This window comes from Hylobates moloch, unplaced genomic scaffold (assembly GCF_009828535.3).
Source record: "Hylobates moloch isolate HMO894 unplaced genomic scaffold, HMol_V3 SCAFFOLD_3, whole genome shotgun sequence".
Lineage (NCBI taxonomy): Eukaryota > Metazoa > Chordata > Mammalia > Primates > Hylobatidae > Hylobates > Hylobates moloch.
Window position 1 is genome coordinate 45,004,272 of NW_026652278.1, and position 23,324 is coordinate 45,027,595.

The window sequence follows — 23,324 nt, forward strand, 5'->3', positions numbered from 1 at the left end:
CCTAGACATGACACCACTTCCTTCTATTGTCCCCAGTACCTCCTTAGTTGAATCCCATTCTCCTTTCACATACACCCTAGTTTTTACTCACACCAATGAGCTGAAAAGTTTCCTTGTAGACATAGCTGTTTCCTAATGCCAGGGCCTTGAAATAGTAGCTCCTAGACACCTTTTGGCTGAATTAACTTGAATTGCACCACATCCTACACATGTCAGGGTATGCAGAAGTTTGAAGAGAGCTGTGCAAATGAAGAGGAATGGAAAGAACTCACCGTCCCAAAATATCTCTTAATTGTGTGGGAATACTGAAATAATTTAGCAAAAAGTCTGACATTGTTTACTTAATAGTAGGCGCAGGCCAGAGTGAAATCTCAAAGGTATAAGAGGCCCAAGTACCAACAGGCAATGTAAGCATGTTTTGTTATTTTCAGGTGGTTTTTCTGCTACCTGTCTTTCTGGGATGTATAGATGTGAACTTCAGTCACCATAGGCTAATTTGCTTAGCTCTCAACAACAAGAATCTTCTGTAAATCTTCAGGCTTCTGTCAGAATTGTTTCACCTTCATCTGCTCTCATTGAAATCACTGAACCGTACAATCACCACCATGGGAGTTATTACCATGGGAGAAGCCCATGTTAAAATACAAGAAGAAAACACACCAACCCATGCAATGCAATTTACCTGGACTAGAAAAAGGATCAGATTAGTTAGCTGTCAACTAGAGGAGATTAGGGGGCCTAGAGTTTTGCCTGGGTTTTGGGAATTGTCAAAATGACAGCCTGTAAAGTGTCAGGAAATGAAACAAGGTTGGGCATTTAGTGATGGAGGAGGGTACGTTCTATAAAACTAATGATAGCAAAAACAATTGTTAACATTTATTAAAGGTTTACAATATGCAAGACATTGTTTTAAAGGATATGCTGTATTAATTTACTTAGTCCTCAGGGTAGCCCTATGAGTAAGAACTATTATTATCCCCACATTACAGATGAAGAGAACTTAAGGTCTTGACCAAATTTACCCAGCTCGCAAATCACAGAAATAAGATTCAAACCCACACCATCTGATTCCATGCTGTGAACTCAACCAAAACTGCCCCTAAAACATTAGGGATCACCAGAAAAATTTAATCTACTAAATTCAGCAAACCAATCAATCAAATAAGTTCTCTCTATCTGTGGTTGAGGAATGGCGCAGCAGACACGTTTCTAGACATAGATGAAGAAAGTAGGGTAGATTAGCAACAGGGGGAGTTCCCTGAACTCTGCTAATAAGATTGCGTACATCATCAGTGAACTTAACATGGATATCTTTAATACCTATTATTTTCTCAGAAGTTTGTAAAATGTCATTGGTCTTCTGTTGAAATTAGTGGAAATAGAGCTACTTTTAGTTATTTCAGATTAAAACTTGGGAAGTCACATACCTTGACTACTTGCCTGGAAAGGGTCGTTAGTTTTTTCATAGGACTTTGGGTGTATTTAACTGTGACCACTGGAGCCAGTGCAAAAAATATCTTAATCTTTTTAGCCAGTTCTGGGTTTGTAGAAAATGCTATAAAAGCTGAAATGGAAGAAGACACTCGTTCATAGTTTTCAGATAATTATTTGTTCATTTTAAGTTGTAGTAAATGTAGCCATATTAAAAACAAAACAAAAAACAACACAGAATTATAACCATTTGTAGAGAATAATTTCTCAATTTCTCAAGGGTGGAATTGGATAATTCAGAATAAAGTGTTTCCTGTCCCTGGGGAGTGCAAGGAGGGAGGGTTCAAACATCTACTGTGGGGCATGTCTAGGTAAACTCCAAAGCCCATTCCGGCTCGACCATAGTCCTGGTATCAGACAAAACTGGGCTGTCATTTTGGCTTCCTACTTACTAGCTATGTCACCTCCCCTGAGTGAGTCTTGGTTTTCTCAGTCTGTAAATGTGGATGGTAAAATCTTTATAGGATGATTTTTATAAAAGTCAAATGTATGTAAGTTACATGCATTTGACCTTTATAAGCTTTGTGTCTATAATCTTTATCAAATATATGAAATGTAAGATGTTACTTGGGAATATCACCATTAGAATGGATTCCTCACTTCAACCATTTGTGTAGTAGCATGGATGATAGTGGTTTCAGATGTTTGCATCTCAGTCCAATGAGAGAATGTATGTAAGATATGTGATACAGTACAAGTATGTAAAGACCTACTTTACATCAGAATTCTGATTTTAAGAATTAAGATATAGAAAACAGACTGGTGGAAATTCTGTTGATATTGTTGAGACCTGTAGCCAAAGTGAGAACAGTAAGGGGACAAATGGGCCTCACAACACTGCCAACATAGCCCTACCCACATCTGGCCTACTCTAATGCCTCCCTGGAAACTAAAAGTCATACTGATTGTAGCATATAATCGCTGAGTTTTGTAATCTCTGCTTTCTTTCTAGTGTCCCTCACTAGACTGTGAGATCTTCAAGGAAAGAATGAATACCATATTTATCTCTGCTTCCTCAGCATATAACAGTGTCTGACAAATGTTTGTTGGGGGCACAAATGAATAATTCTTCCTCTTTCAGGCTTATCTATCAACCTCCAAATTTAGTATTGAGGGAAAATTCCCTATTGTCATTCTTATTTTATTTACTCTACAGAAATTAGCCAGAGGAAATAGTTTCCCAATTCAAGCCCCCAAGCTAGAGACTGCACAGAGGGAAGAAATACTGACCCCATTCCATGAATATGGAAGAAGAGCCCCTGACATTCTCTGATCACATCTGCCCCAAACACACCTATGGTGGTGCCTTGTGAGTGGCCCACGTAGTAGAGTTGCTTCTGTCCAGTTTTCTCTATGATAAAATTGATTGTGGCTGGAAGGTCATATTTAGCCATCTCATCCAAACTATCAAAAAGGAGGAATAACAAATTGGAAAAGTCATCTCATTGTTAGGCCTAGAACATTTAAACACATTCAGTGAAGACATAAATACTTTGATTTTGTTAAATATAAGACTAGCGTCAATATATGATATTAGGCATCTATGCAACTTTAAAGGGTGTCACCTTGATTGCAAGTCAACATTTTTAAGAAACTGAAATCAGAAAAATTTGATTTGTCAAAGCCTACTGATGCTTTTCTTGCAAGGCTAGTCATATTCACTTAATTCTATAACAGATTTACCAAGCTCCTCTGAAAAGAGCAATTACCTGGATTGCTTATCTAGAAGAGAGAATAATAAAGCAAACAGATTTGCAGACCGCAGCCCAGACTGACTGAATCAGAATTTCCTGGGAAGAGACCCAGTAATCTGCATATTTAACAATGACCTCAGTTACTTCTGATCCTGTGTATAGTTTAAGAAATACTTACCTAGGGAATTTTCTAGTCATTTGCAAGGGTGCAATGGACTATGGCATAGAATTAGAAAATGCCAATGGTTTCCAGAAAGAAGGCAGGCAACGAGGCCAAGGAACACAAGATTTTCATGACCTCCAAGGCATGGTTCTTAACTCCTATGCCAGTGCATCAGTTTGCTCGTGTGACCGGGTAGGTGTGGCTTCTGAAGCAGACAGCACCCCCATGCGCTACTGCTGGCAACACTGTTGCTTAGCCATTCTGTAATCAGGCTTTCTTCTTACTTCCCCCAGAACATACACACACACACACACACACACACACACACACACACACACACACACTCACACACAGACACCAGGAAGGAGGCAGGAGTTCTAAAACAGCCATGCAATAATAACGACAGTGAAGAAAGTTTGGGTAGAGAAAGAAAGGTTTGTTTCCTTCTTGTGGATTCCATTGGGTGCATTTAGACACAAAACGGGAAAAAATCACTAGGTGTTCATACATATGCATGAGAAAAGTACACACTTTATTAATTAATAGGTTTCTCCTTACCTGAAGGCCCAGTATTCTGGTGATTTGGGTGACAATTTAAGGTGTTTTCTGGACCAAGTATTTCCTCGGCTGTTCCCCAACCACACGTCATAACCACTGTCTGCCAGAAGGAAAGCCAAACTGTTGTTGGGCAGGTTGCAAATCCAGTTACTGGCAGATGCAATTAAGCCATGCTGCAAATACACAGCAGGCTTTGGAGCTGCAAAACACAGGCAACAAGAATTTCATGTTTGAACTTCCTCAATGTCTACAAGAAAAATCTCATTCCTGAATTTCTGTAGTATAAAAGAAAGGTTAAGAGACAAAATTTGATGCCAGGCAAACCTGGGATCTAGTCCCTTCTGAGCTACTTACTTGGGTAAGTTATTTAAGTTCTCTGTCTTGTTTTCTCATTTGTAAAGGATTATATATAATATATTGTATTATGTAAGTGTGGAAGTTAGTTTGCCCTAGTTCAAAATCCCTTCTGATATGCATGAACTCCTTTGTGCCTCAGTTAACCTATCTGTATAATGGGAAATAATAATAAATGCTATCTCCTAGGGTATTTATAAGAATTCGATGAGAACTAAAACATACAAAAGGCTGTCTGGTTGCCAGGCGTGGTGGCTAACCTCCGTGGTGGCTCAGCAGAGGCTGAGGTGGGCAGATCACGAGGTCAGGAGATAGAGGCCATCCTGGCCAGTACAGTGAAACCCTGTCTCTACTAAAACATACAAAAAAATTAGCCAGGCGTGGTGGCGGGCACTTTAGTCCCAGCTACTTGGGAGGCTGAGGCAGGAAAATGGCGTGAACCCGGGAGGCAGAGCTTGCAGTGAGCCAAGATTGCCACACTGCACTCCAGCCTGGGTGACAGAGCAAGACTCCGTCTCAAAAAAAAAAAAAAAAAAAAAAAGGCTGTCTGGCACAGTAAATATATATTAGCTATATATTAGCTCTATTACTGTTGCTTATATTAATAGCATTATATTTTTCAAGACTCATCTGATTAAAAACTTAAATTTTTTTCAAAATAATAAAAACAATAATTAAAATGCCATTTGTTGAATGCTCATTGAATGTCAAGCACTATGCTAAGTTTTATAGGCACCGCTTCATTTCATTTGAATTGTTAGAAAGCAAAAAACAAGGTTATAAGTAGAAATTTACAGTTTAAAATTGTTAATATGATACAAAAATCCTTTTCCCAATGTAAAATAGGAATATTTTAGCTAAGAAAGAGAAAGGAAAAAGAAAGAAGTGAGAAAGTGTTGAAAAAGAGAGAAGAGAGGGAAGAAGTGACTAGGCTTTTCCTCTGCCTTATAAGTGGTTTGTGATGCTGTGTTTGTATCTCAGGACCCTACCTCAGGTCACTTTTGGAACTAGAGTGGCTTCCTGAGAGTGAGTAAGTTGTACTCTCAGAGAGCCTTCAGCCATCGGGACCAAGGAACTAAGAGTCTATGTCCATTTTTCCACCTTTTGGAATAGACGGAAAGAAGAGGTGTTACTAATTCTGCCAAAGTTAAGTACCATTAAATAGTCAAGTACCATCAGGCCTCTTTGATCTGAGTCTGAGACAAATCACAGGGATCTCAGATTAGAGAGAGAGTTTCTCATTGTACAGCTTTTTGTCTCATGAATTTTGGCAGCTATGTGATAGAAATGACAAGAGAAAAATTTGGAGAGACTTAAAAGTCTTGAGTATTTACAAAGTTATTTGTATTTATGGAGTTATTTTGGGAAATAATTGGCTCTGTAAAGCCAGCAACACTATTATATCTTCCTCTCTTTTTTAGAAATCTAGAGTTTTTCTTCAAATAAATAGTCTTTCTGATATTGAGAAGTTTTGTTATTCGACATGTCAAAGTATAAAATGAACTAAGAAGAGAGAGAAGAAAGCAAGAGCAAATAGTTTCTGGGAAATGAATTGCTCTTTTTTCCCCCCTACAGATAGCCACCTGCATTGTGGGGAGCTAGAATTGGCTCTTTAATGAAGTTTAAGCACAGAACTGATAGGAACTAATAGGATCTCTTTTGCAGAGATTCCTGAGGATACCTGAGGCTCTATTTTAGAAAAAAAAAATAGAATTGTTTTTCCAGTTGGAGGCAAGGGCAAGAGGTGTACCCTAGGCCGTAAACTATCCCAGTAGAGTGGGCTGAGAGCTAGGGCTGAGCTTCAGATGGGTCTCCAGTTGCCCATGCTCCCCTGCACAGCTGCCTCCCCAGCAGGATGCGGGACAGCCACAGGAAGGGTAAGCTGAGAAGTGCTGCCGTGGACATTCACTTGGGCAGGACATCAGAGGACTCGGATACCAGCTTCCCATTGCAGGTCCCAATCTTCTTCACAACTATGGCCCTGCAGGAGCTGGTGCGGCTGAAAGAGCCGGAGTCCCCGCCACAGCCAAAGCTGGACTGGAAAGAGTCCAGGCCATAGCTGAGGGCAGAGCTTGTGAGGCCGAGCCCAGCCCACCTGGGTAGCCACTGCTGGTCCTCCTATGCATACACCTGCTCTGCGTCCCAGACTCCAGCGGGCTCTCCTCGCCCTCCAGCAGCTTCCTGTAGGTGGCGCTCTCGATGTCCAAGACCAGCTTGACATGCATCAGCTCCAGGCTTCGGTGAAGCTACGGCGCCCTCTCCTGTTTGGTCCCCTATAGGGTGGCCTCCAGCTCTGCAGGCTCAGCATTGAGTCCTTAATGGCAGACTCCCCACGCTGCTCTGCGTTCTCTGGCCTTTGAGGCCTTCAGTCTCATCCTGGAGCCGGCTGATGTTTTGGTTCACCCGGAAGATCCTCTTCCTGCCATACAGCTCATTCTCAGCCTTCCCAGCCAAGGCCTGCAGCGCCTCGTACTGGATCTGGTGGTGCATGCTCTCAGCCTTGGCCCAGCTGCGGCTGGCGATCTCCTAGTACTGGGCGGAGAGCTCGAGATGATGCCATCCATGTCCAGGACTCGGCTATTGTCCAGGGACAGGACCACAGATGTGGCCGAGATCTGACACTGCAGCTCACGGATCTTCTCTTCTCTTGGGGCAGCCCTTCTAGGCGAGACTACTTGTTCTACGTTGTTCGTGTAAGCTTTATCCACATCCTTCTTGATGAGGAAAATTCATTCTCCATCTCTATATGCTTATTGATCTCATCCTGGTACTTACTCTTGAAGTCCTCCACCAGCCCCTGCATGTTGTCAACCTCCATCTCCAGCTTCAGCTTCTGGTCCCATGTGTCCAGCTGCCGCAGAAAGTTGTTGATGCAGCTCACCATGTTGTCCACATTCTCCCAGCTGTCTTCTGTTGCTGCAGGCTCCACAAGGTCTCCAGCATCTTGTTCTGCTGCTCCAGAAACCACACTTTGTCAATGAAGGAGGCAAACTTGTTCAGGGTCTTGATCTGCTTCTTCTCCTGGGTGTTCACAGCATGGATGTTAGGATCCACCTCCACCTTTAGGGAGCTCAGCAGACTCTGGGTCACAGTGATAACTGTGATGCCTCCCATATCACCAGCCCCAGCATAGACCTCACCGAGACCCATGCTGGTGCCCAGGCCACCCAGAAAGCTGCTGCCCACCTGGAAGAAGGTAGAGGAGCTGATTCAAGCACTGGATATGCTCTTGTACGAACAGCTGCTGAAGGCAGACTTCTGGCTCACCCTGATGGACATGGTGGAGGCTGGAGTGAAGGCAGGTAGGCTCAACTAGATGGTGATTTGACAAGCTGAGAAGCTGTTGCTAGATGGGAGCTAATAGAGTAATATTTACTTTAAACCATGAAATCACACAGACTTGGGTCCAGAACTGACTACAAATAGTTTAATACCAGTGAGAAGGCATCGTAGTAGTTGAAGACATTATATCCAAACCTGGATTTGAATGATTATTGAAGCTGAAAGTTTTCAGATTAGAGAGAAATTTAGAAGGCAGAATTGATAGATGGCGATGATAGGTTGCATGTAGAAGGTGAGGGAGATTTGGTATCAAGAATAACCCCTAGATTTCTGTTTTCAAAACGAGACAGAGGTAAGAACACGATGTGCTTTTGTTTGCTTGGTAGGAAGACAAAGTCGTGAAGAAAAGGAGTGACCAGATAAACAGTGTATATACAAGTGACTTAAAACTTCAAAGTTACACAAATTAAACAGAGAGGTGGGGGGTGATAATTTTTCTCCTCTAATGGAAAGAACTGCTAAGAATTTCAGAACAAAAACTGCTTGACTTCTCCCAGGACATCTAAGTACCTGTGCTTTAAGTATTTTTCCTTTCATAACAAAATAGGTAATACCTGTCCTCCCTGGGCATCCTCTTCCATGTGGAATCCTATAAATTCCAAGGATATAGCCATCTTTTGTTGTAACATCATACTCTTCATAAGGATAACCCCAGTAAGAAATAATCTGGCTCTAAAAAGAGGAAAGGAAATATATAACTTCATGTTATAATCTCTTAATTTTTCACATGAATTACAACATAGTACTTTATTTGTCTGTTTGTTTGTTTGAGACGGGTCTCACTCTGTTCCCCGGGCTGGAGTGCAGTGGTGTGATCTCGGTTCACTGCAGCCTTCGCCTCCTCGGCTCAAGCGATCCTCCCACCTCAGTCTTCCAAGTGGCTGGAACTACAGGCACCTGCCCCACTGCCCAGCTAAATTTTTTGTATGTTTTTGTAGAGATGGGGTTTCACCACGTTGCCCAGGCTGGTCTTAAACTCCTCGGCTCAAGGTATTCATTCCCCTGCCTTAGCCTCCCAAAGTGCTAGGATTGTAGGTGTGAGCCTCCATGCCTGGCCACAATGTAGTACTTTAAATTGCACCTCTGTTTATCACTCTATGTGCCGTGGCAGCATGCAATATTCCTATGAGGATAATTTAAGAGGGATTTCTAGGAGTTACATAAAGAGGCGTAGGTAAGACTGGGTGGGGTGACCCTACATTCTTGTTTGCTCATGACACTCTGGTTTTGCCTGCTGGCCTGGTATTATTAAAGCACCCTAGTTTGTTTTGATGAAAAATTATATGGTCATCTAATGAGGGAAACCACAGGGAATTGTGGAGTACCCTGTGGCTAATAACAAGTGATCTATTACCAAACAGACTTGAAAGAAGAGGGGAGGAAGCAGTTACTGGAAGCCAGAAGGAGAAAGTTAAGCTGAGATAACCAAATTGAGGAAGACAGCTTGTCTAAGTTGACTTCACAGGGAGGAAGCCAGGTCAATAAAAAATCAAACCTTACTGGCTGATTTCTTTCCATCTCCTGCTCACAATTTCCACTGGCTGAATTGAACTGAAAACCAAAAGTCAAGAGGCTTGTTGACCTGTCCTTACAGTTCAGCCTCCTGGGCAGAGAGAAAGGTGTTAAAGAACAGAGAGTGAGCCTAGAGGTGTCAGAGAAGATACCCCACCTGCAGATATACAAAGAAGAGGGGAATTAGTGATTACTGGTTATCTTCCGCATAGAGGTTTACATGCCTTGTCTCATTAACCTTATAAGAGGCCTTTGAGATGGAATTGTACCATTTACAGTTGATAAAACTGATGTTCAGGTAGATTAACAATTTATCCAAGATTATATACTAGGAAGAGATAAAAAGATTAATGCTAAAGTAAGTTTAACTCCAAAGCTTATGCGTTTATCAAAGCATTATGCATTTTCCCAAGTCAGACACAGAGATGCATGTATAAATTGTGGGCTACACAGAGCAGTGGTGAAGAGCCCAGGCTCTGGAGACAGACTGTGACATTGTGAGGATTATATGTAATATGTGTAGAACAATGCCTAACATAAGTGCTTTATAGATTATTGTTCTTATCATTATAGAAGGATTAAAAGCTAAAAATCCCTCATACTAGAGAGAGAAAACTTATGTGAGTTCAACAGTGTGGTAGGAGATCAAGGGTACTTGCTGGATACTTTGGAGAGAGGAACAAGAAGAGACAGTAATGAAAAAAACTTTGGCAGTTTCGTTCTTTTTATGGTTCTAATACAACTTGCGTATGGTACAGGACAGCAATTGTGCACCGTTTATATAGGAGAATGGAGTATATTATTTGAATGAATTCTGTAGTAGATATTTGTCATTTGGCCTTTTTTTCTTTGCCTAACACTATTCCATTCCACTTCTGATATGAATTCCTGAATGTTAAAATACTTTGGTAATAAACAACAGAAACCATCACTGGCTTATTAAACCAAAAAAGTGTATTGGGATAGTTCACAAAATCAAAGAAACTGCTCTATCAAAAACCTCGGGGAAAACTCAAAGAAACTGCTCTATCGAAAACCTCGGGGAAAACTCAAAGATACTCTATAGAGATCATCTGTATTAAGTCATGAAACTTCTCTTTAGGAAGCCACCACTGGATGGTAGTTCAAACCACCAGGAGATGGACTATTACTGCCCCAACTTGGGTCAGATCTTTTAATTCTTGGATTAGTTAGCTATATCAAGAAACAGGAGAGGAAGCACAGACTTAGTCACTGGAGGAATTGTTGAAAACTAAGAAGGCACACCAGTTGTATCTAAAATGCTGAAATATGAATAATTCCTTATTTTAGCATTTTTTCTTAATAAATGACTTACAATATTCATATTAGCTTCAGGGTTTGCATTGTTTCCTTTCTTATCATAACCATACACAGATCCAAGAAGAAGCATCCAGCATGCTGCTGCTAAAAGCTGCCACATTTGGGATCTGCCTAGGAAAGGAAATTTAATATATTTGTCATCAAAGATAAATTCTACGAAGTGAAATTTGGTGTAATCTTTTTATAACACTGCTATGAGAGAGAGCAGAAACATACTTCTAGGCTGTTCTTTAACCAGTAGAATACTGAATTATATAACATTCATTCCATGAAAAATCTAAAATGACTTTTTAGTAAGAAAAGAAAAGACACAAGGAAAGAAGAAAGGAGGGAATGAATGGAAAGGAACAGAGAAACCAATCAATAAGTTTCAGTAGATGACTGGACAAAAGAGGGAATAGATAATGTGTAGAAAAGAAATATAATGGCCAATAAATTAATCAAAGCACATTTAGTATCTCCAGTTATTAGATTGGTTGGTACTTTTTTCTGATGGTGGAGTTAATCATTGGCAAAACCTTTATGAAAAAAATTTGTTAACATGTCTTGTAAATTTAAAAGTATTCATAACTTTCACTCAGTAATTTTGTTTTCAGGAATCTATCTGAAAGAAAAATGATGTATATATAAACACTGGGTATAAAATTGTTTCTTATTACATATCTTAAGACAGTAAAATTTCCCAAAGTAAGAGACTGGTGACCTAAATTATGGGTGAGAAAAAATGGAATTATTCAGTCACCAAATATTATACTTATGTGTGATATGTGAAAATTCCTACTACATAATACGTAGGGAAAAACAGACTTCAAACTGTGTATATATTTTGAGTTCAATGATGACACAAACCATAATAGAAAAAAAAAGCCCAAACATCAAATTTTAATTATAGTTATATCTAGATGGTGAATATTTGGATGATTATTCTCTCATTTTTAAGGTGTTTTTCACACTTTCTAAATTTTCTATATCCAGTATTACTTTATCATAGGAAAGACATTATTATTTAAACTTTTTAAAAAATTGTGAACATTGTGGAGAGAAAAAGATTATGAGTATTTCTCATTTGTCTTTGAAACTACTTAAGTTTAAAGCAAAGAACAACTTTGCAAAAACAACCAAGAGGAACATTTTTCAGGAGGGCTTCCTTTTACAGTTACTTATAAAATACAGATCTTCAAATTATGTTAGAAAATACACCCTCCCTGCCAATCTGTTTTGTTATTGTATAGTAATATAATATATTGACATATAAATTAATACAGATTAATATAGCTTAATTCTGGTGCAACTCTATGGCAGCAACAATAATATCACCTTCAGAAGCAATAATTATTATTGCTATCATAATTGCTATTATAACTATGTATTGAGCACCTATTATGTACCAAATAATGTGCCAGACATATTTCATTTCATTTTATTCTCAAAATAATTCTAAAGGGTAGGAAATATTGGGCTGGGCGTGGTGGCTCATGCCTGTAATCCTAGCACTTTGGAAGGCTGAGGCGGGCTGATCACTTCAGTCCGGGAGTACGAGACCAGCCTGGGCAACACGGAAAACCTTGCTTCTAAAAAAAATACAAAAAATTAGCCAGCCATGGTGGCATGCACCTGTAGTCCCAGCTACTCATGTGGCTGAGGTGAGAGGATCACCTGGGCCCAGGAGTTTGAGGCTCCAGTGAGCTGTGATAGCACCACCACTGCACGCCAACCTCAGTGACAGAGTGAAACCCTGTCAAAAAAAAAAAAAAAGAAAGAAAGAGAGAAAAGAAAAGAAGAAAAAAATTTTAAAAAGGATGGGAAATATTGTCCTCCTTTTATTTAAAATAAAACTGGGTCTTACAAAGTCAAGTAATTTGCCCAACATCAAACAGATGGTCATGGAGGCGGAATCTGAACTCGGGTTCCCTGACTCTAGGAAATGCACATGAAGACTATGCTCTTAACCACTCAGTCCATTCAGACTAGTTTTACGGGGGCCCTCTGGCTTCTGTGTGTCTAATTAGTGTTTTTCTAAGTATGGCCCATAGACCACAGGCATCATAATCACCATGAAAAACACTGAAGACTCTTAGACCTCACACTGAAAACTCTTAGACCTCACCACCACCTAGCTGAAGGAGAATCTATTGGGGGTGCTTGGCCCAGGAATCTGCATTTTAAACCATCATTACAAGTGGTTCATATGCATTCTAAAGTTTAAAAAACAGCCAGACTGGTTGGATTCTTTCAGAAGATAAACTGTTTCATTCTTGTTTCTGTTTATCTAAGACCTAGCATGGAGGTTTTTATAAATGCCAATAAAATGGATGGATGAAGGAGTACATGAATATGTTATTTAATCTTTTTTTTTTTTTCCTGAGACGGAGTTTTGCTCTTGTTGCCCAGGCTGGAGTACAATGGTGTGACCTGAGCTCACTGCAACATCCATCTTCTGGGTTCAAGGGATTCTCCTGCCCCAGCCCCCGGAATAGCTGGGATTACAATCACCTGCCGCCACACCTAATTTTTTGTAGTTTTAGTAGAGACGGGGTTTCACCATTTTGGTCAGGCTGGTTTCGAACTCCTGACTCCTGGTGATCTACCCACCTTGGCCTCCCAAAGTGCTGGCATTACAGGAGTGAGCCACCGCACCTGGCCATGTTATTTAATCTTAATGACTATGCCAATTTGACTCACTATTTTATATTACATATTGCTTCACTGGTTTGATTTTATTCCACTTCATCATTCCTCACTGAGAGTAAGCTTTGAATGTTGATCGGGTCCTTACCTCAGGATTATATTTTATGGCAAAGTAGTAGGGAAATATGTAAAAATTGGTCTTCTCTGTCAAGGCTTTGACAGTTTACATGCTCTCGTTTCTGCTGATTGGCTGGCATTTTGAGGCCTCTGAATCACCATCACCAGTAAGTAAACCTGAAGCCCTTGTGTTGGAGCAGATCCAGCTCTCTTCTGAAATGGCCAAGCCTGTGGGTGTTGTAATGTTGCAGGGGAAGAGGGCTGTGAGCTAGCACAATGTGCTGCTTATAGGAAGAGCTGGGAGCCAGCCCCAAGGGATGGCACAAGGATATACTAGCCATGACAGATTGCCTTTTGTAACCATGACATACAGGCCATCAGCTGCCTTTGTTTCATTCCCCTGTGTTATATGGATCTGGATATAGAATGATGACACACCGCAGCAAGAGAAGTCTGTACGTGTTCCATTTAGGAAGGAGTGTCAAGTCCAACCTAAACAGCCTGTCTTCCAGCATCTCTTACGAGGGATGTTCTTACCTGCTTTGCCTATCCAAGCTTTATAGTATTAACTATAATTGTTGGGTAAGGGTGCTTGATTCAGGAACCTCTCTTAATAATACTCTGAATTTTTTTATTTCTTTGACCTGTTTCTGTGACAGCTCCCTGATGAATATTGCCTTCTCATGTGTCCCACATCGACATTCTGCTGGTTCATATATCCTTATATTCTATATAATATCATATATCCTTATATCCTGTTTCATATATCCTTATATGCATTAGCATATAAGGATATTAGACTAAGAAATATAAAGATATTAGACTAAGAAATATAACGATATTAGACTAAGGATATGCTAATGCATATAAGGATTTTAGACTAAGAAAAAAGCAGACATGATAAATTCCAGGGGATTCTCAGTTTTTAAAGATGAGACTCTTGGTTGCAAGTACTCAGATTAAATCACAATAGATTATATTTATTGTATATTTTATTATAGATATAATCTATAATAGATTTTATTGATTTATCACTGTAAATCAGCTTTTCACACTGCCGTCCTACAAAACATGACTCCTATAAAATGCTATTTGTATAAAGAGGCCATGGGCAAATATATGTTCAACTATATATGTGTGTGTACATATTATATATATGACTTCCTTGGAGACTTATAGACTGTGTGTGTGTGTGTGCATAAAATTTGCTTGGATATTCAGACTACACACACACATACACACACATGTATATGGATACACTTATATAAATGCTATAAACATCACTTATTTGGAGAGCCTTAGTTTATAATTAAGGTTCACTATAGTCCTGCAATCAAGACTCTATTTAACTTTATTTAACCTACTTTTCTGCAGTCTTTTTTTAAACTTTTATTTTGGATTCAGGGGTAGATGTGCAGGTTTGTTATATACATAAACTTGTGTCATGGAGGTTTGTTGCACAGATTATTTCGTCACCCAGGTACTAAACCTAGTACCAAATAGTTATTTTTTCTGATCCTCTTCCTCCTCCCACCCTCCACCCTCGAGTAGGCCCCAGTGTCTGTTGTTCCCCTCTTTGTGTCCATGAGTTATTAAATGCTGATTTAATATTTCTTTCTCTATTTACTATACCAAAAAAATCTATATAATGAAGGAAAGGCTAAAATAAGTGGGCAAAAATTGGAAACGTCTCTTTCAAAAGTTTCTTCAGGCAGATGCTCTACATGACTGTGGAGACAGCTGCTAGTTTTACTCAAATTTGGTTGGAATTTGATTGGAAAAAGGTACATTACGTGCAAGACCCTCTTCCCATGCTCAAAAATCTCCCTTCTCCAATCGTTGCTTTTTGTCCGCTCCCTGCCCCCAACCCCTCTAGCTACTGCAGTCAGTAGGAAATATGAGACTTTCAAGAGAATATTGCTTTGATGCATGTTTGATTTTAAATTGGGTTTATATATTGTATATCAAATGCATGTGGATTATATGTAGGCAGCTCTCATAAGTAATGCATTTTGCACTGACAAATACATTGATGTGAAATCAAGGATGGCAATTTCTCAACAGAAGAATATCAGAAGTAATGGAGACCTTAATTCCATTTTTCTTATTGCCCCATAATAGGAACTATCAGGCTCATCAAGCAAACACTTAATAACAACTTATGGCAATGCTTGGAGAGCATTCTTAACCAGTCTCCACCCTAATTCTTCACTGTATTTGTAAATGGAGCTGAGAATTGGCCACAGTATGCAGGTACAAAGACCCCACAGAAAACTCTAAGCTCTAAGTTTGGAAACCTCTTAAGTTTAGGAATGCAAAGGCGTCAGTTTCCACAGATGAATTTCAGTTTGATCAATGGTAAAATAAAGCTAATGATGAATCCCTGAATGCTTTGTGGATAATTCTGAGTTAAAATTCTAACTCTGTCCTTCAGAAGATATGGCAGCCATGAGAATGCAGCTGTCAGAGCTTCAACTGCGAGGAGCAAAACTGGCTATGAGCCACAGCTCCTGTGTCTCAACTTCATCACTAGCTTCCCAATGAAGCCGCACATTGTAGACACTTCCTAAATATTGGCTATCACTGTTTTTATTATTAGTTGTGTGATTGCTAGGCAATTAAACTTATCTGAAACTTAATTTTCTTATCTGTGTGGTGAGGATAATAACACCTACATGTAGGGTTGGCTTAAGATAATAAAGATGTGATAAATAAGATGATAAATAATGTCTATAAAACATCTAACAATGCTTGACTCTCAGTAAATGGTAGCTATTGTTATACCATGTCTTCTATTTCTGTGATTATTTCAGATGTATGTCTTCGTTCTTCAACTAGTTCCTAAGCTTCTTAAGGACAAGAACCACATTTTATACTTTATATTATAAATACAAATACTTCGTATTTATAAGTTTTTAAATCTTTTGTGTCTCTAGTTTTGCTCATACTGAATATGGCACAATTATTTCAATTGACTTATGAAAAATAACAACATATTTTGTACCAATACTTCTCAAATAGAATAAGAGCAGTCAAGAATTTCTGTTTACTTATTAATTCTATTAATTTTCATTTTTCACTCTACAGAGTACTTTACCTATTTAATCTATAATTTATATACCATGGACTGAACATCTATATGCTTAATCATTACAATCATTATTTTTCCATCGCTAGCAAATGTAAATGTCAATTTGGAATTTGAACAATATCTGTTTTACTCAATTTCTTTTCACTGAGTCTTACTCCCCCTTATGAAAATAGCTTGGGAACAGTGTAACACATTGGAAGATTACAAGAGAGGAACAATTTTGTCTTAACAAATTTGAGTATAAAATTCTTATGAGTGACAAAGTAAAAAATAGGATAGGGCCCAGGAAAATGAAAATAGAAAATATCTTGTATATGCAGGTTACCTGGTAAACAAATAAAAGACACAAAACAAAGCTGATGTCAACACGCACAATAAAATGTTAGCAAAATGTGTGACATTCTCACAGCCCAAGGAAGACATGACAAATGGGATAAAAATTTATATATATATATAATTTTCTAAAGTATATATATAAAATTTTCATCCTATATTATACTTGGCTTCCTTCTATATATATACATCTATATATATAAAATTTTCTAAATAATATGTATGTATATATGTAGAAGGAAGCCAAGTATAATATTAGTGAAAGACATGAAACCATATCTTGCCTGTCATCAGTTATGGCATACATTTTTTGTTTCATCTTTTCTCGATTAGTGAGCTCAGAAAGATATGGAAAAGAAATGTGGGAATGTAGAATGCATGGGAGGAAGAAAGCAATTATATAACAGATCATTATTTGGACAAAAGGATAAAAGGTCCATATTTATAATGAATTGATATTACCTATATGATCTTAAGCAGGCTAAACAAAAAACTGAAAGAGCCTCTTTCCTGCCCCAAGAGAGAGTCAGAAAATGAGAAAAGTTAAAGAAAGGAGCCAGGAGGTCAAAGAAAAAGAGAGTGGGGAAGAAATAAATCAGAAAAAAAAAACACATTAAATAATACAAGTTTAGGCAACCTGAGTGATGTTTTTTCACTTCTTATCTTAATAAGCTATGTTTGAGCAATTTTTCACGTTCAGTTGTTGGTAAACAATGAAATGGCTGGTCTTGAGTAATATATTTCTATATATTTCCAGATGAGATATTAGCAGAAATTTTATGGCAATTGTGCATTCAGCTTATTTTTGTCTGTAGATCAGATGGTACATCATTATTTCCCAACTGTGTGCTGAGGAGGAAAAGTTTATTATCCTCTTCTCTGTCACAATGCAGAATTAGGAGAGTTACTGGGAGTTAATGAAAGAATTCTAGAAAAAGAGTCTGAAAACAGAAGACCTATAGTGTGGGCCTTTCTTTTCCTATCTGGGAAAACACATGGACCTTAAAAATGCCCATGCCACCTTCCTCATGAGGTTGTTGCAAAGTTCCAAAGAAATAATGCTAAAGACAGCATCACTAAATCATAAAAAAATAGAAAATATGGGAATATAAGGCAAGATGCATCTTCTTTACAGAAAAACCCAAGAGTAGAAGCTGAATGCCTTCTGCTATGTTTCTGAAATAACTCAAGCAAAGTTAAGGACCAAGACGAACATTTTCTTTACTATGACTTGAATGAAAAGATCTAGAAGGGAGCAGAGAGACATTCCAAAGGAATATGGTGTTCACAACCAGGTATTTAGCAGATGATTTGAGAGCTCGTCCCTATGTTTACTATTTAAATGAACTGGATGACAAAACAGACAAATCCTAGAATCAAACATGTGGGATCTCTCCTGCTGTCTCCTAGTCACCCATCCCCTTCTTTACCTCTGGTATTCTGACTCCCAGCTCCACCCTTTGCTAGCTACACGCACTGGTCTGTTTCCCCATTCTCCTTGATCCAACAGTGTCTTATCATCTGTCCACTGCTTACTCTTTCTTTCTCCCCATACTCATTCTCTCAAGTCTCTCTCACTAATCACATACTTTCATATATTCCCTAGGTGAGAAAAAAAAATCCAAATCCATACATCCCACATGTGAACCTCTAATTCCATATTCCCTCAAGCCTTCAGGATACTTCCACTTTGATTTCTTTTTGCAATCTTTAATCCAATATGCCCCCAAATAGAATTATTCTCTTTTTCTTTTTCAATTCCTCTTTTATTTCAATTCCAGAATCTGTATCCTCCCAATCTTGAAAGATGGAAACTGAAATTTTCCTATATTCTGGCCAGGCTCAGTGGCTCATGCCTGTAATCCCAGCACTTTGGGAGGCCAAGGCGTGTGGATCACCTGAGGCCAGGAGTTCCAGACCAGCCTGGCTAACATGGTGAAACCTGTCTCTACTGAAAATACAAAAATTAGCCAGTTGTGGTGGCACACGCCTGTAGTCCCAGCTACTCGGGAGGCTGAGGCAGGAGAATCACTTGAACCCTGGAGGCAGAGGTTGCAGTGAGCCGAGATCGGGCCACTGCACTCGCACCTGAGCGACAGAGTGAGACTCGGTCTCAAAAAAAAAAAAAAAAAAAAAAGAAAAAGAAAAATTTTCCTAAATTCTCTGATTTCCTCAAACTCTATTGCCAATCTCTTAATAAACAGTGATGTTCTTTCAAATTTTTTCAAACTCCTTTTCAAAACTTTGCTCAATTATCTCTTTTCTCTGTCATTCTTTTAAAAAAGTTTTCAATTATTACTACTACCTATCTAGTCTAGTATCTAATTCCAATTACTTTATATCATTATACTGGTCTCCTGCCTGGTTTTTCATTTTTGAGTCTTTATGAGTTGAATCATTATGTATGTTGCCAGAAGATTAATTTTTACAAAATCATTTTATCATATTAAATATCCATTTAAGAAACCATAATGAAAAATTTCCGCTTCCAAATATGATGATGTAACTCATACAAGACTGGTTCTCTCACTAGATCAAATATACAAGTCAATTGTTTTCAGGCATAGATAATAGGGTACAAATTTGCAATCTTGAGATAGGCATATTTTAAAAACTCAATAGAGGAATCCTGACAGAATGCTAATATTTTATTATCCTAGAATAAGGCAGAAAACAGGCAAGGAAGGAAGGAAGGAGAAAGAGAGAGAGAGAAAGAAAGGAAAGAAGGAGGAAGAAAGAAAAGAAAAGAAAAAAAGAAAAGGAAGAAAGAGGACAAGTGGAAAACAAATAGCGAAAGGTCAGAATGGCAGATTTAAACAAAACTGTACCAAAAATTACATTAAATGCTAATACAGAAAATACTCTAAAAAAGGCAAATATTGTCAGACTATATATATATATAAAAGCAGGGTCCAACTACCTGCTTTCAACAAAAGCACACTTTAAATATAAAGGAAAATAGGTTGAAAGTAAAAGAAGTAAATAAGTATACCATACAAGCAGTAAGAATAAAAAGGATGTCAAATTTATAACAGACAAAGTAGGCTTCAAGACAATGAACATTATCAGAGTCAAAGCGAGATATTTCATAATGTTAATTCATCTAGAAGACAAAAGTCAATTCATAAGGAAGATAAAACAACCCTAAATATGCAGGCATCCAATAATAGAACTTCAGAATATGAGAAGATCAAACTGATAGAGATATAGGGAATTATTCAGTTTCATAGCTATATGTTTCAACATATCTCTTTCAATAATTGGCAGAAAAATTAGACAGAAATAATATAGAAATATAGAAAACTTGAACAGCACTATTAACCAGTTTGTTATAATTGACATTTGCAGAACATGCCTAAAGAACCCATAGAAACTGAAGCAATAAAAAGGGAAATTAGAAGATATTTGCAACTAAATGATAATAAAACATGACATATCAAAATTTGAGATACAGCCAAAGTACTGCTTAGAAATAAATTTAGTGATTTAACTGCCAGTGTTGGAAAAAAGTTTATAATCAATTATCTGAGTTTCTACCATAAAAAGTTAGAAAAAGAGAATCAAATTAATATCAAAGTAGTAGGAGGAGAGGAATAATAAAGAGGAAATAATAAAATAAAAATATTAGAGAAAATTAATAAAGCCAAAAGTTGGTCCTTGGAAAAAATTAATAAAAATCAAGTAACTCTAACAAAAGTAATCAAGGAAAAATAGAGCTATAATATGTGCCAATATCAGAAATAAAGTAGTACATATCATTAACAATACAAACAATAAAATAAGAGAATATTCTGAAAACTGCAAATAAATTTGATAAATTATATTAACTAGACACATTCCTTGAAAAACACAACTTAAAAAACCATTTCCAGAAGAAAAAGAACATTTCTATATCTACTTTAAAAGTTGAATTTGTTTTATAAAATATTTCCACGTGCATGGACAAAAATTCCAGAACCACATAGTTTCATTGATGAGCATCCTATCTAATATGAGGAAGAAATTGTTACACTCATCAACGATTTTACAGAGCTGTAACACTGAAGTTGTTCATGTGTCCCTGAAATTGTTAGCATACAACCCTTCCTGACAAACATTCTTAGTGTTCTGATGGATGAATTGGAGCCAAGGTTATTAGAATAATATGGAAATTAATCAAAGTAGCAAATAGTTTAAAATGATCAGTTTTAAAATTGGGAAGTACATTTGACAAAACTCAACACCACTTTATAATAAAAAATTTTTAGGAAAATAGAAATGAAAAGGATATGTCTCAATCAGATGAAGGAATTCTATAAAATATCCTCCAGGTACAATTATAATTAATGCTAACATGTTGAATACTTTCACCTTGAGAATGAAACAAGAGAAAGCATGTCTTTCTTATCACCTCCATTTAGCATGATACTGGAGGTGCTATTAAATAAAATAAATCAAAAGAGAAAACAACAACAACAAAAAAGATGGGAAAGTAGAAACGACACTAAATTTATTTTATCTTATTTTATAATTTTCATTTTATTTTATTTTAATTTTTATTTTCTTGAGAAAGCATCTTGCTCTGACACCCAGACTGGAGTGCAATGGCATGATCTCGGCTCACTGCAATCTCTGCAGTGAGCCTCTCCCGGGTTCAAGCGATTCTCCTGCCTCTGCCCCCCAAGTAGCTGGGATTACATGTGCCCACCACCTTACCCGGCTAATTTTTGTATTTTTAGTAGAGATGGGGTTTCACCACGTTGGCCAGGCTGGTTTCAAACTCCTGAACTCAGGTAATCTGCCCACCTCGGCCTCCCAAAGTGCTGGGATTACAGGTGTGAGCCACTGCGCCCGGCCTAAATTTATTTTTACATGGTGTGGTGATGCATATAGAAAATCATAACTAGTCTGCACAAAACCCACTATATCTAATAGATGAATACAGAGAAAAGTATTAAGATACAAGACTAATATTTAAAAAGCAATTGTTTTTTCTTATGCTGATAAAGTAGATAGTTCATAAAACTATGCTTCTTTCAGAACTCTATTTTCTTGCTTTGAAAGTTTATCCCTCTTTTTTTCTAGTCACCAGAAATAAAAACACTATTATGGTAATACTTATAACAAAAAATCAAAATATAATTATGACAATAACAGCTATAATTTTTGGTATCTATCACATATAATAACAATTGGAAATAACTATATGCCATTGACTTTAAAAAGTGATTTATATGAATTAATTTAATTTACAAACAACTCTATTGGTAGGTGCTACTATTATTATTTCTATTATCCTCGTTTTTTTGGTTTGTTGTACAGAAAGTGGAACTCATGCAAAGAGAGGGTAAGTAGGTTAGCTAAATTCACATAGCTAGAAATTGCTATAGCGAGATTTGTATCTGATCGGTTTGATCCAAGAGTCTACAGATGTAACCACCTCTCTATACTGCGTCTCCTGTGTGATGATGGAGTATCCCATGTATTCCATTTCTTTAAATGACTACTAGGATGCATACATTTCATGGAATTCCAGTAACCTAAAGCTAATATAGAGTTACAGGCTGAAAATCTTATTCAAAAGAAGTTGGTTATGTTTTCTTTCAGTTTCCTTATACCTGGCCCTCTGGTTAAAAACAAAATAAAACTCTGAAAGAAATTATGGACTATTGCAATGCACTATTTCAAAGCTTTCTCTTTCTCTCTCTTCTTCTCTTGGTAGCAGTAAGAATCACACTAGCATTTTCATTTTAAATAGGACTATTCTCTCTGAAGAAAATGAGCAGAAAGGTAAATGGAAACAGTACAGATACATCAGCACAGATAAATCCCTGCAAAAGGCTATAATTAGGCTAAACTGATGGTATGTGTTAATGAGAAGTGGCTCAGATGATTCAGAGTATGGATCCTGGAATTAAGAAAAAAAAACATTATCTGGAACAAAGATATGACTTTCACAAAGAATATGTGAGGGAGCAGTACTGTATTTGCAATACACACCTTGTCTGTTCACCATTTATGAGAATGTAGGCCACTAACATGTGAATGTTAGGTCCACATTATGGTAGGTCCACAATATGGATTTGCTGAATAAGTGCATGAATAATAAGTAGGTAAATGAAGCTTACTTGCATTGTTACCAGTCATTTTTATTGTTGCTGTCGTAGCTAGTTTTAGTTCTTTTTAGCTAAAAAAATTACTAAAACATTGTAAAATTCTTATCTTTTAAAAAGTGGTAAAATATGATTTCAACTGAGAGAGTTCAGAGTCATCACTGCACTACACTTGTTATGCTAACAAAAACCAAAATAATGAGAAATACATTGAGCAAAAGATCTGTAAAATCTTTACACTGAAAATTATAAAACAAATCCAAATACATAGAGAGATATACTTTGTTTATACATCAACAGACTCAATAGATTAAATTATATGTTGTTTAATAACTTTTGACATAGGTTTCAATGTATTTCAATGAGAAAGTATTTTCAACAATCATTCCTGCAGAAACAATTGGAAATCAATTTTGAAAAAAAAACCTTGATACATTTCCCAAACCAGATACAAAAATATACCTCAGATTGCAAATCTGAAACTAAAAACTTAAGTACAAAGTTGTTAGAAGATAACAAAGAATAATATCTTTACAAATTTGGGGTAGAAAACTAACCATAAACAAAAAAGATTAAAAAATTATTAAAATAAAAAGCTTCTAATCTTC

General features: G+C 37.4%; 1 protein-coding gene across 2 annotated transcripts in view; it reads right to left on the reverse strand.

Moving 5' to 3' along the window:
* The window catches only part of LIPK (lipase family member K), a 47,780-nt gene that overhangs the window by 18,941 nt on the left and 5,515 nt on the right, over positions 1–23,324 (reverse strand). The window contains exons 3-7 of one of the 2 annotated variants that reach the window (XM_032754786.1): positions 10,451–10,566; positions 8,157–8,274; positions 3,907–4,006; positions 2,786–2,895; positions 1,428–1,564 (exon numbers count right to left, since the gene is read on the reverse strand). In XM_032754786.1, coding sequence (XP_032610677.1) covers positions 1,428–1,564; positions 2,786–2,895; positions 3,907–4,006; positions 8,157–8,274; positions 10,451–10,566 — 581 coding nt within the window. Of the gene's footprint in view, positions 1–1,427; positions 1,565–2,785; positions 2,896–3,906; positions 4,106–8,156; positions 8,275–10,450; positions 10,567–23,324 lie in introns of those variants that run through there. The other variant, XM_032137367.3, reaches the window with a different exon arrangement.